The 21217-nt window shown below is 40.2% G+C and overlaps 1 protein-coding gene and 1 non-coding gene across 2 annotated transcripts in view; both read left to right on the plus strand.

Annotated features, from left to right (window-relative positions):
• PRA1.H (prenylated RAB acceptor 1.H) overlaps positions 1–19070 on the plus strand; it is a 59698-nt gene extending 40628 nt beyond the window's left edge. The window contains exons 3-4 of the mRNA XM_087689972.1: positions 18331–18402; positions 18488–19070. Coding sequence (XP_087546098.1) covers positions 18331–18402; positions 18488–18561 — 146 coding nt within the window. The 3' untranslated portion in view covers positions 18562–19070. The remainder of the gene's footprint in view (positions 1–18330; positions 18403–18487) is intronic.
• Positions 19071–20924: 1854 nt separating this feature from the next.
• On the plus strand, positions 20925–20998 carry TRNAV-AAC (transfer RNA valine (anticodon AAC)). Its single transcript has one exon. It is a non-coding gene; the product is annotated as a tRNA-Val (tRNA).
• Positions 20999–21217: the final 219 nt, after the last annotated feature.

The following is a 21217-nucleotide window of genomic DNA, read 5'->3' on the forward strand; positions in this document are numbered from 1 at the left end:
CGGAGTCTTCAGTAGAGTCTGATACAGTATTAGATTCAGAGTCTATAGATTCACTTGTATCTGAATTGATTATATACCATGAAGTGTTGCTATTCTTGGAGTTAGTAGAGCTGTCTTCACTGTCATAAGAATAACTGTCAGTATCAGAGTAATCTGAGTATTCTTCTGAAGAGACAAAGTTATAATGATTGATATTGACTTTGCCAGAATTAGCTTGTGCTTTGCCTTTCTTGGGACATTTATTTGCCAAATGAGAGGAACTTCCACAAATGTAACATTTGAGTTTTATCTTTTTTGAGTTTTTCTCATAATCTTTTATCTTATCAAATTTGTAATGAGATTTTCCTTGTTTATGGTGATGAGAATGCTTGGAGTGTCTGGAACCATAGTCTTGCTTGTTGAAGTAAGATTTGAGGTTTCTGTGGTAGCAATGGCAATGCTTAGGGCTAGTATAGCCATTGTAGCCATTCATGCTAGTAGTTTCATAGCTACAATTTTTACATCCAAAATCAATTTCAAATTTGGAGACAGTTTTACATATGGACTGGGGAAACTTCTTGTTAAGTTGAGTCATTTTTTAGTGGTGACAGACTTATTTTATAGTTTTTTCAATTGTTTGAATAATCTGTCCTAGACTATCATTCAAGTCTCTATTTTCATTTTTCTTTCTTTGTTTACAATAGAAAGGAATTGGTTCTGGGAATGAACATACCAGATGTTCTTTCAATGAATTGCCATGAGCACCAAGACCTTCATAGAGCAAATCTCTCATGTAAATGAGGTATTCTTTGTACATTCTAGCGTCTTAACTATGTAATAGCTATGGATGACCCATAGCTAGCTGAATTATTAATGCTTTATGTAAGAACTATGAGATTGCAGATGAAGGCATGCTCTGGCCATTTAGCTATACAGTATAGGATGGTATTTCGCTGTATGTCATTTGCAATATCTAGAGTTGTGGAAGGAGTCGACTCTACCAAGGATCAGGGCCAGACCATTATAATGAAGTCAGATGAGACTACACAAACGTTTCTACGTGACTGTGTCAATTGGTTTGAGATAGAGTTACCACATGAATGGTAGATGGACATATCTTTAGTCAAAAAGAAAGAACTCCTGCCTCCAAAAGTTATTAAGGTACAGAATATAAAAGGAAAAACATTGTTTCTGCCACAACAAGCAAAAGAACCACCTGCAACTGACCCAGTGGTTCCTGGACTGCCATTATAACCACAGCTGAAGGTTTCCCCTTTACAAAAGGCAAATGTTGTGAAATTCCATATACATGCTTGTTCCCATTAACAAATTGTACATGGTGTGTGCCAACATTGCAAAAAATTAATAGAGAAGGCTTCCTCTTCTTCATTAGTTCTCAATGTAGTCGAGGAATTAGAAGATGGATTCTCTTCATCAATTATCTGATCAAATACTTGCTTTGTGCCCACAATTAATCAAATATTTTGATCTATTTCTGAATTAGAAGATTGAAATATTTTTGAATTAGAAGATGGATTTTTGAAATAGATCACATTGTCTTCACTTGTGCCGACTACAACTTCTGTTACAGATTGGACAAACTTCTCCAACAAAAGATTGCAAAAAGGATGGAGCTCCCATTTTGCATGTCTCTCTTTAGGTACTTTAAATGTTCATCAACTCTCTAACTCCAAGGGAAAAGAAAAAATGATAATACCTACAGGAGAAGGTATTTCAAGAACTACAAAAACACCTCTAGTTCCAGAAAAAGACCTTTATTGCTATGAAGACCTTGACATTTTTGACGAAGAATATGCAGATGACTTGTTACAAGAAACGCAACATATTTACTGCCCCATGATGGCAAACTTACAAAATCAGTCTCCTCTCAATTCTGATCTATTTCAAAAATCTCTTCAACCTGGCCACATTGCTGAAGAATTAGCAGCATACTTAGATTTTATGTTTCGAGATTGGTCAGACAAGATTATCATGCTGCTTTTAATGTCATTGATGATTATGATCTTGGCCGAATTCAATAGCAAAGAGAAGCTAACAAAGTATTGGATAAAATGCCTCTGTGCATTGACCAAGAAGACAAGGAAAAAGATGATTCCACTCGTCACGTCGAAGACTCACTTCCTTATTGATAGTTTTTTTCCAAAGAAATGCAGTATATATACTCACTTCCTTAGATGAAGATGGTGACAGCGTGATCGATGAGGACTTTGCTCCCATAAATCCACAGACACAGATCACAGACCTCTCCAACTTTAATTCTACGAGCTCAACTGAATGCTCATCATACAAGCAAAACATCTTCTAAGTCCTACCTTGTTAATACTTCTACTATTCCAGTAAATGCTACATCTGCTTCAAAATCTACCTACAACCAATTCTACAAGAAGATTGGTGTGCCTGAAAAAGTAGGTTCATTCCCAATTTGGTCAATAGATGGGAAATCCCTTGAGGAAATAAAACTCCTCATATACGTGATGTATACATACATTGGACAGAAAATAGTGGAAAAGTCCCAAACAAACAAAATAGACATCTTAAATGCTATGACACGTAGATTTGTTGGTGGACTCAAGCAATGGTGGGTATCAATACACCCACAAGTTAAAATGGCTATTGTACAGTATGCAGATCTAGTCCAACTTTTCTTTGAACTCCTTTTGGGTGAGTTAGTTGCAAACAAGTTAAATGACGTGCTTGAAGCTCGAGAAGTATTCTTTAAGTCTAAATTGTGTGACCTTAGAATGTACAAAGAATATCTCAATTACATGAGAGATTTGCTCTATGAAGGTCTTGGTGCTCATGACAATTCAATGAAATAACATCTGGTATGTTCATTCCCAGAACCAATTCCTTTCTATTGTAAACAAAGGATGAAAAATGAAAATAGAGACTTTATTGATAGTATGGGACATATTATTCAAACAATTGAACAGACTATAAAAGAAGTTTGCCACTAGCAAAAAATGACTCAACTTAACCAGAAGTTTTCCCAGTCCATATGTAAAACTGTCTCCAAATTTGAAATTGATTTTGGATGTAAAAGTTGTAGCTGTGGAACTACTATTAGGAATGGCTACAATGACTATATTAGCCATAAGCATCGCCATCTCTATCACAGAAACTTCAAATCTTACTTCAACAAGCAAGACTATGGTTCGAGACCCTCCAGACAGTCCATGCATTCTCATTGCCACAAACAAGGAAAGTCTCATCACAGATTTGATAAGACAAAAGATTATGAGGACTCAAAAAAGATAAAACTCAAATGTTACATTTATGGAAGTTTCTCTCATTTGACAAATAAATGTTCCAAGAAAGGCAAAGCACAAGCTAATTCTGCAAAAGTCAATATGCATCATTATAACTTTGTCTCTTCAGAAGAATACTTAGATTACTTTGATACTGACAGTTATTCTTATGACAGTGAAGACAGCGCTACTGACTCCAAGAATAGCAACACTTCATGGTATACAGCCAATTTAAATACAAGCGAATTTGTAGACTATGAATATGATAATGTATCAAAATCTATTGAAGACTCCGCTGAAGATTCTGAGGATGACATGGTTCATCTTGACAACTTTGAACCTGTAAATGCACATGCAGTGCATTTCCTTGGAAGAAAAGATAAAATGAACAAGATGTTTATGGGTGCTATCTCAACTTTTAAAGGAGAATCTTCAAGGAAGGCCAAAGGAAAGAAAATAAAGCAGAGCTCATCAGAATCAGATGATTTTGATAATACAACAATCTCATCCTCAAGATAAAAAAAGCATAAAAATAAGGTAAGGCAATAATTCTTTTCAAATCCATATGATCTCCCAAAACCAGGTACTCTTGGACCTGAGACTAATGGACAAGCCAACATGTTTGTCCCCTCTGCATCAACCTAGGACTGCTTCACAATTATTACAGTCACTCTCTTCAGTGACCACAGGAACATAAGCAGATACAGATATGACAAATGCTTTTTATATGATGCAACAAGAATTACACTCCTTGTGTAAAGTGTATAGAAGGATTTTAGTAAGCCAAAAAGAATTGGCCCATGGCACTACTACCATCTTATAAGAGCTTAATTCCTTCTCTGCAAATATTTCAGCTACCCTAGTCAACCAAATCAGGTTATCTCAACCTCAAGCATACAAAGCAAATGCTCTCAATAGTGGTGGTCCCATTCCAATGGTATGTGTATAGTTGAACAATATGCCTCAGTTTTCTCTCTATGTAGATGGTCTTTTGGATATAGGTTCTAGCCTCACAATTGCTTCTTTCGAGCTTTTTCCAAAAAATTGCATCAAGGCTACTACCCCTATTATAGTAGAATTATCCAACAACACAAAAGTCACTCTTATTTATGTTACACAGGCTTATCTTCAACTTGGTTCCGTAAAAGTTCCTATTGAGATACAACTAATGAAGCAGATGAGATATGATCTGCTTATAGGAACAAATACCCTCCAACATCTGGTCCCCTACACCTTTTGGTCCGACCATTTTACCATTTCCTATAAAGGTAAGCATGCAAACATGCCCCTTCTACCCAAAATTAGTCGAACAATATATTCCATTACAGAATCTGCTGCTCCATAGAAGACTGTTGCCCGGGATCAATGGATCAAAAATGAAATGTAGATACATACCCAGGAAATACAAAGAATACAAGCACATATGAAAACCTTCATGGATGATGACCCATTAATGTACAAAGAAAAGCGAGCTATTTATGCTATCTCTCTTCCTATATAGCCAAACGTTGTCCCTACAAAGGCTGTCCACTTTGGCATGAAGGATGAAGACCTTGTACTATGTAAAGAAGAGATACAAACTCTTCTTGAAAAAGGTCTTATAGAGCCAATAAACTCTCCATGGGCTTTCCAAGCATTCTATGTTAATAAGCATTTTGAGCAGAAAAGAGGTAAAAAAAAACGCATGGTCATAAATTATAAGCCATTAAATAAGTATTTAATTGGCCATGGACAGCCAATTCCTTTGCAAGACTTGTTGTTGAAGAAACTAAAAAAGGAAAATATTTTCAGCAAGTTTGATTTGAAGTCAAGATTTTGGCAACTTTCTATCAAGGCTGAAGACCGCTACAAGACTGCTTTCTGTGTCCCTCAAGGACATTACCAATGGACTGTCCTAGCTTTTGGTATAAAAATTGCTCCTACCAAATTCCAAGAATGAACAGATTCTATTTTCGCCATATTCCCTTTTTGTCTAACCTACATTGATAATCTTTTGGTCTTTAGAGAGAGTATCACCGACTGTGAGTATTCCCTGATCTTCAATATACATGGTAGCAGCTTTGAACTTAAACAATTGATTTTCACCATAAATATGAGATGCACCGATTTTAGGTAGTATCCATTTGGAACTTGGTTGAGACTCATCCATGATGATTGTTGAGTTGCCCGAAGACTTGTAACGCTCAGAAAGTGTCTTGAGTGGAGAGGTGAACACATTACCAGACTGATGGGAGGAAGCCATTAGGGATTACTAGACGGTTGAGGATGAACGCTCAAAAACATGGTAAACACGGGGACATAGTCTTACCGCCTATACTCGAGCAAAACCTCACTTTGTCACTGATTAGCTTGCTTCTCTCAAGTGGTTATGTGATATGGCTCTGATACCAAACATAGGGTAAGCATAGCACAAGGGAGAAACACACACAAAACAACATAGAACAAGATCGAATAGAAAACTTGCTAGGAAGAGCAAATATTGAAGGTGAATTTCTCTCTCTTTGTATTTGTTGTTGAATGAAGATACAAATGAGGTATTTATAGGCTTTGGAGAGATAGCACAACTCATCCGCATAAAGAGATAAGGAAGCGTCTTGTTAGTGCGGACTGATGAGAGTATGTTGATGCCTTTTGGCGGGAAATAAAAGGTATTGTACAATAATATCATGGGAATATTGTACAAAGCTTTTACAAGTGTCAAGGTGGTTGTCGGGATAAAAGATCAACAACAGTGTTTTGGTGTTTTTGGATTTTTGGATAGACGAGTGACAATAGATTGACATGTTGGTCTTTAGAGAGAGTATCACTGACTATGAGTATTCCCTGATCTTCAATATACATGTTAGCAGCTTTAAACTTAAACAACTGATACTCACCATAAATATGAGGTGTACACATTACCAAATTGATGGAAGAAAGCCATTAGGGATTATTGGACGGTTGAGAATGAATGCTTAAAAACACGGCTTGACCAAGAAATGGGAGCCATGCCTAAGGTAAAGAGATAGCTGCCATGAGAACGCTGAGTGTCGGAATCTCCTTCCCAATCAGAATCAATGTACCCCTGCAAACATAAAATAGAACCATAGGTCAAGCCATAAGAATAAGTACAGCATAGATAATGCAACACACGAAGGCATGCAATCCAATGTGACATCCTAGGTGTTGTGAAATATTGACTGAGTCTGTTGCCTAAGTAAGCTAAATGTGGCCTAGTGTGAATTAACCAAAGAAGTTTTCCTACAATAGAGCGATAAGTATGTGCATTGAAGGGTTGTCCTAGGGTATCCTTTGACAAGCAGATAGTAGGATCAAGAGGCATGGCCACTGGCCGTGTTTGATCCGAAGCGTGTTGTTCCACCAGCTGAAGTGCGTACTTTTGCTATGACTCAAAAATGCATCCCCCAGAACGAACTACCTCCATCCCCAAAAAATAAGACAACAAACCAAGGGCTGTTATCTCAAAAGTAGCACTAAGCTTTGCCTTGATGTCTGCTATGGCAGCAGAATTTGAGCGTGTGATGAGTAAGTGGTCAACATATAGCAGGATATAGTTGACCCCCTCTGCAGTAGATTGAACATATAAGTTCGAGTCATAAGGAGTAGAATGGTATCCATGAGGCCGTAAGAACTCATCCATCCTATGGAACCAAGATCGCGGTACTTCCACCTTGCAGCTTGGTATCTAATGCCAATGAGGCTACAATGGTCATGCCATTTTCACTCCACCTTGCCATGGACCTATCTCACTCCCTCGCCTCGCAGGGTCGACAACATCTCCTCTTTCCCTTACTCTTCATCATCCCCACAATAGTGAAAGCAGGCAGCATCAGCACATGTTTTCAATCTTCTCCTATCATAATGTCTTTGACTTATCCCTTATCCACAAGTCGAATTCTGGAGTATTTCTTTTTCAACTTTAAACCTTTACATCACCAAAGCAAATATTCTAAATCTTTAATTATAAAATCCTTCTCTAAAGTACATTCATATGAAACTCAATCTATATGAAAATGCTCCCACCAAGATCACCAATCTCCAATGCACAATAACTTTTCATAACTTTTGCTTTCTCCAATTTTTACTTGCTATTTTTTAATAATACTACCTTTCTTTCCTTTTCTAAAATCCATAAATTGGGTGGGAGAACTTTCATTCAATATCCTTTGTAAGGGTGTACTTCATTTATATATCTTCTTCAAGCTTTTTGCATAAGCTTCATGTGTGGTTGTCTCTCAACTTGTATTGAGTGTGATGCTCATCCTTGCGTTTAGATTGTTTGGAAAGTTGTATCTTTTGAGTGGTGTATGACTTTATTTAGGGTGTTTTGAATCTAGGCTCAATGTCTTGGTTGTGATTCTCTTTTATGTGTTATTTCCCTTCCCTATCCACAATGGCAATTTAGAGATCAATTATGAAGACAAAGACCAATGATGAAGGTGAAGTCTTGCTCTAGCTAATTGTGGTTCTTCTCCAAGTCTGCTCGTGAGGGCACCTTACTCTGAAGTGTGAAAGGAATGATGATCGGGAAATTTGTGCAAAAATAAGCACCAAAATGTGCTTAGCATGGGAACATCTATTGTAAAATAGCATTTTAATTTTGCATTATCTTGTCAAAAATTCAAATATGAAGCAATCTGACTTGTGGGTCCAAAAGCTCACATTTAAAATTGAAGGAAAAGGGATGGTCAAACACCTTTTGTCCCATTCTCAAAATTGAAGGGTCCTTAGACCTTAGCCAAAATATATGCAACCCAATTTTATAATATCAAGAAAGGAAAAGGTAGAGACTTGTCAGGTGTTTCAAGGAGGTGGGAGATTGAGGTGGTTACAATTTCTATGTTCCTTTGCGTTCTCCTTTCACACTTCATTTCTCCCTCTCCCATTTTGGCACAACACTTGCCTTCTTGTTCTTGTTTCTTTCTCTTATGCTTGTATTGCAATATCCTACGGAGAGTGAGGAAGAGGAAGAGAGTGAGGATGGTGATAGTGACAAATATTTGTGTGCCTTCTTCTCTCTTGTGTGTTTTAAGAGATGAATTCTTGGTGAAGAAAGAAGAGTTTTCTTACAGGTTTTTGTGGGTAGCAAGCTATTTGTAACCTTTACTTAGTCGGTTCATGGTAGTTTTTGTCGTGGCAGGGTGCTTTTCATTTGGTGCATTGGCTAGGAAAGAGATGGCAATGGAACTTACAAGAGATTCAAAGGTTTGCTGTCAGATCCAGATCCCAAAATTTCAAGTTCTAGACAGACAGGCACATACTCTCTTTATTCTTCCTTCCTCTCTCTCCCTATCTCTTCAAGAGTAGCATAGAGAGCCCAAAAAGATAAAAATTTATCAACATAATCAAATTGAAAAAATCAAGCAACCCATTGTAGCTAATGCAATGGTTAGTCATATAGCCTTTCTAAGGCTCGTTTATCTGTCTCTCTCTCCTCCTCAAGATGATCACTGACGATTGTTGCTCTCCAAGATGCATGTAGTTATGTCTTTCTTTCTCCCATTGGTGAAGATAAAAGTGAGAGTAATGCTAGTGAGGAGATAAGCAAAATAATGAGTTTGAAAGATATTTTTTCTTGATCAAGTTTGCAGCGTGTATGGTGATGTGGGTAGCACAGCAGGTGGGGCATACTGTGCAACAGGTGGAGGCGGCTCAGCTTTGGCAAGGAGCAAGGTAGCAGGGTGGTGTTGGGCAGCAAGCTCCTCCCTCTCCATCTTTTCCTTGTTAGGGCTCCTCCTCCTATTGAGTGGAGCAAGTGGTGACGAGGTGGCTCGAGGCCATGATAGGATATTGTGTGGGTGGCAGCTCTGATACCAAATGAAGTGGCTATGGAGGAGAGAGAAACGAGAGACAGTAGACAATGACAGTGAGAGAAAAGAAAGTGTATTAGCTCCTATTGCGACGATGGATTGAAAGTAATGAATGAAAGTACAACTAATGTCTAAGGTTGACCTAATCAATCTTGCACACACTAACTAGAGTTAATTTAACCGACTCTAGGGCCTAGTATCACCACATTAAAGTCCTAAGACACAAGGTGTTCACACCACACTTTGACACTTGAATAAGTGTCCACACACCACACAAATTACATCGGGCATTACCTTGAATTGGCAAATTCTAATAGCCCCCAACTGATCTAGAGGCCATTGGAGGTAGGTGACAACCCTTATAGGTTGTCTATAGGTAAGTGATAGTAATATTGGGTTCCACAAGGGCACGCAAGTACATGTTGACTCCTCTTGATAGTGGATTGTAGTCAATCAGCCATTTACAGTAAGGCAACATTAGATTTTAGTACACGTGGGACTCCCCTTGATAGTGAATTGTAGGCAATCAGTCATTTATAGTAAGGTAGCATAAGATTTCAGTGACTTTTGGTGACAAAATTTTGAAATTTCTCTCTCTTCAGCTTCCTCTCTATTCTCTTAGCCAATTCATAGCGTACCTCAAGAGATCTTAGCCAAATCCAATCCCAAGAGGGTGCAATTGAAGAATTTTTGTTGCTAAACTCTAATTCACAGCAAAAACTAGGTTTTACTAGCCAGTCTAGGAAGAGCTCTCAGAAATTAGGGCCTAGATATGGAGATTTCAGAGACTTTCAAGAGGCCAGCCGTGCAACATTAAGCTTGGGGTAGAGTTTGTCTTCCAAGGAGCAAATTGAAGGACCAAGGGGCGAATTGCTTTGAAGGCTTGTTGGTTGCTATGGATAGAAAGGTGTGTTGAAGATTGAAGGAGATTAGGCTAGATCTAAGTGTACTTCAACCTTTAGCAATACAAATTAAAGAAATACTATAGGGGATGCTAGTTTTGGGGCCAGTTGAGTATCCAATGTCCAAGATTAATTGGCAACATTTGCATTTTTAGTTTATGTGAATTCTATGCTTGCTGCAATTAGTTCTTAATCGAGTTCTTTACTACCCTATCTGACAAGGAAGGTTGGTTTCATGGTTCCCTTGTAGGGATACCATCAATTCCTTTGAGTAGGTGGGCTTGAGGCACTTGTGTGCAAGCCACTTCGATTGCATTTTTTTGAATTTGTGGTCACCTGAGTGCTAACAAGGATGTCTTTTGATTGTGAGATGGGATCAAGTAGGGATGCTATCTCTCATTTTGACAAAGTCATGAAGTGTTGGGGGAAATGCAATTGCCAATATCTAATCTTGGACAAGGCACTCAACATGGGCAACAAGTTGAGAATGTGGGAATTGGATAAGAGATGGATCCTTCTAGGCTTTTCAAAGTTGACAACTAGCAAGAGGGAGAAGAATTTAATGATGGGTTTAAAGATCAGCTAAGGTAGCTAGTAAGTGTTCAAACCAAATTGCCCCTTGGTTTGCTTAGGGATTGGCCTTCAATTTGCTCCTTGGAAGACAAAATTTGTCCCAGAGTTCATTTTGGTTGGTTGGCCTCTTGAAATTCTCAAAAATCCCCATATTTCAGCTCGTGAATATCAAGTACTAGGCCCTAATTTTTGAGCACTCTTCCCAGAGTGGTTGGTTTAGCCTAATTTTTACTGAAAATTACGGTTTATTAGCAGAAATTCTTCAATTGCACCCTCTTGGGATTGAATTTGGTTGAGATCTCTTGATGCAAGCTGTGAATTGGTTGAGAGAATAGAAAAGAAGCTAAAGAGAGAGAAATTTCAAAGTTTCATTGCTGAAATTGGCCGAAATCTAATGCGGCCCTGTTATAAATGGTTGATTGACTACAGTCCACCATCAACAATAGCCCCACATGCAATTGCATGCCTTTGTGGACTCCAATGGCTGGGCTAATCACCAATGGTTGAAAAATTGTAGTAGCATCTCTCTCCCTTTCTCTCACACTTCCACCATGTTGGAATGAGGCTCCACTAGCCTCTAAGAGCCTTTTCTTCACTTGCATGGGGACAATGGCTTGGCTAATCACCAATGGTCAGAAAATTGCAGCACCATCTCTGTCTCTTGCTCTCACAACTTCCACCATGTTGATTTGCCAAGTGGCAACTTTCTAATTGCATTTTTCCAGTAATTTTCAGCCTAATTAAATTAGTTTTTAAAAGATTAATTCTAAAAATTAATATAATGATTAATTTTTGCTCAAAAACATAATTTTACCAGCCAACAATTAAATTGGCCAAGCCAATTTGTTACCAAGTATCCTTGAGCATTTATTAGGCTAAGTTGGCATTAATTAATGAATTAATACCTAGTTCCTGATGTCACTATTGGCATTTATGGCCAATTAAAATCTTCTTGGCCAAAATATAATACTGGGTACAACCTAGTACTTGTCAAGGGTAACACTACAATTTTTGCCTTTTTCACTCATTGGCTTCTCAGAGTCCTTGGCCTGCCATTTTGAAATAACTAACTTGCACATCACATGTGCACCTCACATTTGCACATTTAATTACTACTTAATCAAATGCTAAGCCAAGCATCAAATTTAATGTATTGTACCACAAGACTTGGAAAGAAGAGGGTGATGATATTTGGGGAACCTGTAGAGATACCCAAAGGAAGAGACTATAAAGCCTTTGTACCATGGAACCCTATAATCCCTTTGCAGATGCAATCGTAGAGCTGTCGACAAGCTTCCATGCAGCCTTTGTTGAAGCAAGATGAATTGTGAGTATGCCTTGTCCCATCAACACCATCTTTGCTATGCGTGAGGTGCTGATGCACAATTGAGAGTGAACCTAGTCTTGGAGCTGTGCTTTGGATGGGAGTGATCCATGACCTGTTTGAAGACTGTAGTCTCCTCCAATTCTTTCTCCATAGCGTGAGCTGTTTAAAGCTGTTCTTCAGAGAGGATTACTGACAAGGAGTATGGGTAGGGAGCATTTGTGGGGGGTTTGGTGTTAGACCAAAGATTCCCATCGAGTGCATTCTCTGGAGAACTCTTGAGTGAGGTCATAGGGACGAAGATAGGGAGCAGCAATTATTCAGCTAGGGGTGGAGGGGAAGTGGCAAGGTGGGGTGAGGGGAGAGGGTGGCAGATAATGGTGATGTGGATGGGATTTGGAGGCATGGCCATCTAGGTGCTGCAGTAGCAGGTTATGGCAGTGGCAGTAGGTAGGTGACTGGAACACATGGAGGCAGGGGCAATGGCGGTGACAGATAGGAAGAAATGATGCAGTGAAAGGAAGAGGTGACAACAGGAAGGGGTGGGGGCGGTAGGGGAGGATGAATCTGGTGGGGGCAAGGTGGCAGCAGGGACAAGACGTGATTGCCCTGAGAAGTAACACTGCCCTGAGAAGTAGTCACATAGAAGTCCCAACATAAAACCTAATTGCAGAAGTAGAGATCTTGGGCTTAAAGAGATATTATTGTTCCCACTTGTTGGAAATCTCCATACTGGGGTGGAGATGAAAATCTTAGCACTCAATATTGCCAATCCAATTTCTAGTATGGCTATAGTGTGAACTCCATAAGAGGGAGAGGTAGCTAGGCTTCCTTGTTGGCACTCCATACCTTAAAATTGGGTCATAAACCTAGCCAAATAATGTTGGGATGTAAGGAAGATGTTGAAGTTGCTGCACATGATGAAGAGGTATAGATCAGGATACACAAATGTAAAAAGAGGCTGTCTAAGAATAACTGTGGTTGATTTATACATGCATTGGCACTAGCAAACTTGCAACTGGCAATGGGCACATTGGCTCTCACATTGGACTAACACTGATTAAAAAAAGCACTGGCACTCAAACCATAGTTGTACCTTGGTATGGTCCATCACGAAGGATTGAGTTGATGCAACATGGAAAGGATTCAAGCCTCAAGATGATCGAATCAGGCTGGGGAAAAATCCATAATACAAATCCTTAAAGGAAGTAGAGCATTAAGGCTGGCTGCAAAACAGGCTGCTTGGGGCGTTGTAGTCCACTTCGAGGTGGTTCCATGTGCCGGGGATGGGTGCAGGATTGAAAGTGCAGCTCCTGCCAGCCAGATAGTGGCCAAATGCAGTTTCAAAGTGTTCTGTATTACCAGCAGAATGCAGCTCCTCCAATCTCTTGATGGCGGAGGCTACACATGTTGCCAAGCTGCTGCCCCCCTTTCCTTTGAGCAGCATAACATAGATCCTCCAATCTCCACAAAACTCACAGGCAGCAGACAGCAGACTGCAGCAAAAACACGGCTGTCCCTGCGCAAAATGCAGATTAGCTCCTGGAAGGCTTTGTGAGCAGCACATGCAGCAGCAGATCCTCCCCATATAAACAGGAGCCTACACTTTACTGAGTATCCATCCTTTTTGGGTCATAGCAATCTTAAGCTTTCTTTTATTGGCAAACACAGGCAGTAGAACCATCCAGAGCAGAAAACACACGGGGTAGTGAAAAGAAATAATTAGTATTATTGTCTTCATAAGGTTAAAATGACGTCAGAAAAATATCTATAGGTCAATACATGTAGCATCTCACCATGATGAAAGAAAACCGAAAGAGAAAAATGGTGATTGATGACTGATGTCTAGTACCAATACTTGTGAATGGTAGTGTACAAAAGCGAAGTATATTAAGAGAAGGGCAGCTGTATTGTTCTTGCAAGCTCCTCATGGGGAGCTGTAGCATGTTTAGGCTAACATGTCATGTCGGATGGCTCTAGGGGCGGGCTTTCATACTTCTGATCCACATGCACTCATCCTGCTCCTTCATCCACCAAAGGCAATGATGCTGCTTTTTGTGTTTTGTGCAAGCATTGTAGGTGAAGATGCCTTTTTAGGCCGAGACAAAGTTTTAGGTGATCATGGACTAGAAGGTGCTTATCTTACTGGCTCTTCCATCATATCAAAAGCTTGATGGGGAGAACTAACGCATCTGGTGGGTTATGATACTTGCCATTTTGGAATCCTATGATTTGACGGAGCTTGTTATAGAGGCTATTCATCGTCCTTCTTCATGAGACGAGTCTAGAATCTCTTCCACTGATGATAAGGTGGAGTTTAGCAAAGGCTCAGGCACATTTGGACAAACTCAATGCTTGCGTCTGCTCGTTTTTATTTCTCTCATGCACTACAACTATTGTAACTGTTGTCTCTCATATTGAGCATTTGATGGTGGACTGGGAGATATGGTTGGAGCTTGATCAAATGTACAATCATATGACCATCATGAAATGAGTTTCTTTGTAAGTGTAGATGAAGACCGTGAGTGTCAACAAGTGATCTTCTATGTAGGAGCATATTAACAAGCTAAGGCAGCTTTAGATACAAGTCCAAAATGCAAGAAAGGTGATCACTTCTAAAGACATGGCAATAACTCTTCTTTCACAGTTACTGCTCCGTTTTAGTGGCTTTTATTCTACCTTGATTGCTTCAAGGCGTATTGAGACTTTTCGGTGGGAAGAGTTGGTTCCTATGGTCTTGGACCAAGAGGAGCAGTTGAAAGGGACCAATGCTTCTAAATTCGAGGCCTTGGTTGGTTAGCCCTCTTAGAAGAAGGGAAAGGACCAAAAGGGCAAATTCAAAAAGGACAAGGAAAAGGAGTTTACTTGTCATATTTGTGGCAAGATAGATCATTGGAAGAAGGATTGCCCTAACAGGAGAAGGAAAAGGAGAAGGAGAAATCTTCAAAGGATTCCAGAGCAGTAGTTGCTCCCTCATCAGCTGCTTTCCTCCACTTGGAGGTGGTTGAGGAATCGACCATGATGGTTTTTGATGTTGCGTTGATGGCCCCATACACTCGGGAGTGGATTGTTGATAGTGGCGCCACTCGGCACATGACCCCTTATTCAGCAGGTGTTGCTCATTTGCAGCCTTTGCATGGCCAGATTCGCATTGGTGATAGTTTGTCTATTCCAATTTAAGGACGGGGTGATATGCATCTTATTTCAAATGGGTGAGTTGGTGTCCATACATTTGAGGTGCTTTATGTGTTGGCTTTGGGATACCATCTACTTTTGGTGCACAAGCTTTGTGCCCTCGGCCTCTTGGTCGAATTTGATGTGGATTCTTTTCAAATTCTTAATTACGAATCGAGATAGGTTCTTCCGGATTTGAGGAGAATGGTGTCTATAAGTTGCGGTCTTCTTTTGCCCTGACTTCTCTTCTTCTTATCTCTCAAACTTAGTCCGAGCTTTGGCATGCTCGGTTTGGCCATCTCAACTATGATTTATCTTTAGAAGGCATTAAAGGGATAGCTTGTTCGAGGTTTGTCAGATATTGTGGTGAGCCAGCAGCCTTGTGTATCCTACATACGTGGGAAACAGACTCGTGATGCTATTTCTAGCAAGGCTTTGAGACGGTCTTGAGCACCCTTGGAGCTTGTTTCTACTAATCTTTGTGGACCAATGAGGATGGAGTCCCTTCGAGGGAGCTTGTATTTCATGCTAATTGTGGATGATTACAACAGGATGATATGGGCTTATTTCTCGAAGCCGAATTCGGAGACTATCTCCAACTTTATAGATTGGTTGCTCTTTGAGGAGAATTGATTGGGCTGGAAACTGAAGACCTTACGATCGGATAAGGGTGGAGATCTAGTCACCGGACTTACCAATTGTGTCCTAGTCGTCGATGGACCTTTCAGTAACTTTTGTAGGAGCAACGAGGCGAGATTTGGTCTCCTCCTCGTTGGGCTCAAGATACTCTTTGTGATGTAGGGATTGAGGGGGTCCTTGAGGAGTGACAACTGCTGTAGGATGGCCTGCAACGTTCTCGGAGGAATCAAGCACACCACACCGAGCTTGTTTACACTAATTACTATTTGATGACTTGTGTCATGTAGGATTGGGAGCCCATCTTCATGAATGAGGCTTTACAACATGGTCATTGGTAGAGAGCGATGGAGCAGAAGCCGGAGTCGATTGGGAGGAATGGCACTTGGTACCTTGTACCGAAGCCTCCTCATAAGAAGATCATTGGAGTCAAAATGGGTCTTCAAGTACCGCAGTGATGGCAGCACAAGGTTCACCTTGTTACTAAAGGTCTTGCACTGTGCTCGGGCATTGATTTTCATGATACTTTTGCACCTACAACTTGGATGGTTACTATTCACATAGTTCTTGCCTTGGCTAGCCATAGGAGATGGCTGGTCTATCGGTTGGATGTAAAGTTTGCCTTCTTGAATGGAGAGTTGGAGGAGATCTATGTTGAGCAGCCTTTAGGCTTCATTCTTTTGATGGTAAGGTGTACAGGTTGAGGAAGGCTCTCTATGACCTTAAACAAGCTCCTCGTGCTTGGAATGAGAAGATTTACTCATTGCTCCAAGAGAAATTGGAGTATCGGCATTCCAAGGCCAACCCCTAGCTGTACATTCACATCTCAGGTAGAGGTTGTGTGTTGTTTGTCCTTTATGTGGACGACTTGATTGTGACAAGTGACCATACTTAGATGGTTGAGTAGACAAAGGCAACACTTCATGAGAAGTTTGAGATGACAGATCTGGGACTTTTTCACTTCTTTCTAGGTCATGAGATTTATTAGACTCTAAGGGGGTTCTTTATTTCCTAGCAACGGTATGTATAGGAGCTTTTGACTACGTGTGAGATAGAAGGATGCAAGTCTCTTATGACTCCTAAGGACCCGAATTGGAAGGTTCCAACTCATTCTGATTCTCCTTTGGCAGATGCTACCCGTTATAGGTAGTTTGTTACTTCCTTGATCTGGCTCCTTAATACTCATGTTGACTTATGTTATGCAATAGGTGTGCTAGCTGGGTTCATGAGTGAACCCAAGATGGTGCATTGGCAGGCTGCTCACAGGATTTTGTGGTTCCTATGGGGGGACCCTTGCTCTTGGGATCTATTATCCAGCAGGTATAGGTGCCATAGACTTGGTACTTACAGGATGGAGTGATTTAGATTGGCTTGGCGACGTAGATCATTGGAGGGCCGTGACAAGTTATTGCTTTACCTTGGGTGCTGGTGCTATTTCATGGAGCAACAAGAAGCAACCCATGGTTGCTCTATCTTTGATTTAGGTGGAGTATCGGGCAACCTCTTCTACTACATGTGAGACAGTGTGGCTTCATTGGCTCTTGGAGGAGCTTGGCGATCCATAGAGAGGTCCTACTGTTCTTCAGTGTGACTATGAGAGTTGCATTGTTTTGGCTTGGAACCTTGTGTTTCATGCTCTGATGAAGCATATAGAGATCCAATACCATTTCATTCGGGAGAAGATTCTGGATGAGACTTTTGCCCTGGTTTATTGCAAGACAGAGGACAATCTTGTAGAATTGTTTACGAAGGTGCTTCCTTAGGCTTTACTTTGATAGCACTCTAGATCCCTTAGCCTTTTGCCGTGTCTAGGATCTGAGAGGGGGTGTTAGAGATTGGCATTCCTTGGACAGGCAGGTGCAGCAGATAGTCCACATGGCAGCTGATGTCAGCAGGCAATAGGCTGGGCAGGAGACACGTGTTGGCAGGTTGGATAGTGGGGCTGCAGACTCTTCAGGTCAGACAGTTTTCTGTCCACCGGCCTGCATTATTTGCTGTATTTTTTGTGGCCTATTTATTGGCCCCAGTTTCCACATTTTTTCACAGTTGTGCTCTCAGTTTTCAGGCTACAGACTGTGGAGACTGCCCTCGGGGTTCACGGAGAGTGAGATCTTTGAGGTGGAGACATACACAGACATTCTCTCTGCACCTGTGTATATATCTGCATCCTTGTACAGCATTCTTCTCTGCAGATTTTCTGCGTTTCACTCACACTGCAGATTTTCTGCGTTTCACTCACACACACTCTCTCTGTCTCTCTTCACTCTTTGCCTTGGTCATTCGATTCCGCACTGCTTCACTCTAACACTTTGTACTTGTAGCAGGCTTTTGTGGTGTTAGCTCAAGTAGAAGCAGTGCTCATTTGGCAACTTTTATGAACTGTGTGAGTGCTCTGAGTCCCTCTTTGAAAAGGCAGTGGGAATGTCCTTCTGATCTCATAATAGACCGGGCAGCTATGTACATAGTGCTCCTTTTTCTCCATCTGTCAGGCACGTTTGGCAAATGTGACCCTCCTGTGCTATTGGACTCTCTCGACTTGTAGTTGGTGCAATGATATTGGGAAGGGGGAAGGGGAGGGTATGTCTCTATTTTCGTTTTGTTCCTTGGCCCTTTCCAATATAGTTGCCTTGACAAACCCTATTATTTTCTGTGGGTTTTTGCAGGCACTGGAGTAGTCATGATATATTGCAAGGTTGCTTTGGCTATATGTTGGGCTGGTATTCTAAGCTTTGCAGGTAAAGGTTTGATTTACATTAGTGGTTGGTTCATGACAAACTGATAATGTCAAGTGGGCTGATTTCCTCCCATCTGCTACTGCAGTTGTCATTGTGCATAGTTCGTTGCGGAAGATTACACCTTCAACAGGACACTCCAAGTTGGCGAATAGGCATTAGCATACCAGATGCTTTCTGTATAAGCCTTAATTGTAAAATCAATCTGAAGCCATGTGTATAAGCAGCAGTCCACCAATGAGTCAAGATTGAAGCCTCTTTAAGGAGAGGTTTTTCCAAAAGTTCAGAGATGGGAAAGCAATCTAATAGAAGGTTCAAAATGACAGGATTGTTAGGCTGCACCTTTCAAGTGCATATCTGAAGCAGCAGAGAACTTACACAATTCAGAGAAGTTTCCCTTGAGGGATGCAATGGAAGGTATTAATGAGTAGAATTTTTGATCATGTACACTGATGTGAATTTTCATCATCAATGGATAGAATTTTACCCTCGTGGGTGGCGAGCTGAAGGGCCACATCACAAGAAATTTTTCTAAGGAGGCTGTATGGAAGAGATACAATGTATTTGTCAAAGTTAGATGTCACCTATTTGATGACCTCTACTTTTGTCAATTGGAATACACGATTTAGTAATTTTGCTTACAATAAGAGGTGAAACACCAATTAGTTGTACATGCATTTAAGAGGCTTCTTGAAGAGTATATGGTGACATACCTCAAGAAAACACCTATCCACTTTCTTAAATCCCAAAAAGCAAATGGTCTAATGACTTTTAAAGAGCTCATAGTAATCAAAGTTTGCTTTCTATAACTAGTCCTATTTAAGAAATAGGAAATTGAACCTAACTAAATAGAGTTGCTAATACACTACTTGCAAGTGGCTCTTTTCCACACATTGTGACAATGTCATGAAGTTCTTTGGTGTATGGGTTATGAGGCTCCACAATTTCTCCAATAGAACAATATATGATGAAAGATGAAAGTGTGATAAAGGAGTATGTTATGCAAGTTAATGTTATGGTGGGTTTTTGGGATCCAAAGGGGGGGTTGAGAGATTGGTGATCAAGGTGAGACAACTAGTGTGATCATGTATGCATGTCTAAAGATAGTGAATAGGAGGTTGCCTAGTACAACGACACTTTTTTGTCCATAGATACAAACAATAAAGTATTGAATATCAATTGCATGAAACAAATTTTGAAGGGGAAACATTTACATCGAGCTCCTGTTGCTACAAAGTTCTTCACATGTTCAATATTTTTAGGATTTTATGCAAGGTATCTATTTGGACTTTCTTATGCTAACAAACCTTACTTTATTAAGTGCTTTTAGATTCATGTTTTTTCATTATTCAAAATATAGTTGATTGCAAATGAAGCGAAAATTAGTCGCATTGTTTTCCCTTTCAAGTTCAATTATTTCTTAGTAGATGCACCTAACAATTACGACATTGTACAAGTGATCTGGTCCACTTTTATCACCCAAGTAAGGATTGTGCACTACTAGCATGAAAATCTTAGATTACATACGAATATTGAACTTTGTTATCAACTAGTTGAGTAAGGCTTGTGCACTACCATTGTGCAAAAACCAAGATTACTTAAGAGTATTGAACTTTGTTATCGTAAAAGTAAAAGTATTCCTAATTGCACATATGAAAATGCAAACATGGCTCTTGTTTGCTCTATTGGTTATTATTCAGAGGGAGGTGGCAAGGCGTTGGGTGTGTGCCTTGTTTAAGAAAAAATAAGTCTCAACTATAATACAACATATTGCTCACCAAACCCAAGCATAACTAGAACATAGGCCTCTTTTTCTCTACTTAGCATTCATTGAGTGCTTTAGTCCTTGGGGGGTCAGCAATTGGTATGGATCCTTCTTTAACTTGAACAAAATTGAGCGGTGTCAAAGTGTAAGACAATCTTATCATATGCTATTTCTCCCAAGCAATATTGGAACTTCAAAACTATTTAGTTGAAAGTAGATTCACTTGATTGGAACATCTTAAGGGAAGACATCGTAGGTGCCTTATTTTAATAATAAGTGCCCTATTTTAAAGAAATGACACTTCTTAATCTTAGGGTGATGTAATTAGAGCCACATGAGCTTCCTAACGTTGTTTTAGGTGAGGGAGTGTGTGGGTCTAAGGGTCCAAAGAAAATTGTGAGATCTAATACTTGATACTTGATTACATTATTGTGATTTTTGCCATGCACTTTTGGGATCAATTGTGGCTTGGTGGGCTAATGTTCGTGTACATAGATGATAACTTGCATGCGGAATGTCACTGCCCACTAGGAAAGATGGCTTGCCCCCCTCTTAAGGGAATCAGATAGCGATCTTTCTTCAGCCTCATAAGAACAGAGCATTGTATTCAAACTCGTACCGAGTATCCCAGGGTGTTATTTGCGATCAAGAGTGGGCACCCTTGTCCTCTCTCACTAATTGAGCATGTTGTACAATCCCTCTTCCCCAAATATATATGATTACTTTTCTATATTGAAAGTATGAGCCCCTGTTTAATGGCGGTTTCGTGGTGTAGTTGGTTATCACGTCAGTCTAACACACTGAAGGTCTCCGGTTCAAGTCCGGGCGAAGCCATTGTTTTGCTCCGCAAAAAAGTCGGAAATTTGGGCGTTCCCGTGTGTTGTTGGTTATCATTTCAGCCTTTTCGAACAAAATTTATATGGCGCTTCTGTATTGTTGCTGTCATTTACCTTTTCTGAGCCTATCTAGTTACAAAAGTAGGACTCTAGGAACCTAAACCTTCAGAACCGTATAGGGATGGAATAATATCCTCTATAAGGAATAGATGAACAT

This window comes from Lygodium microphyllum, chromosome 12 (genome assembly GCF_053477565.2).
Source record: "Lygodium microphyllum isolate KBCC chromosome 12, Lygodium_microphyllum_v1.1.10, whole genome shotgun sequence".
In the NCBI taxonomy this organism is placed as follows: domain Eukaryota; kingdom Viridiplantae; phylum Streptophyta; class Polypodiopsida; order Schizaeales; family Lygodiaceae; genus Lygodium; species Lygodium microphyllum.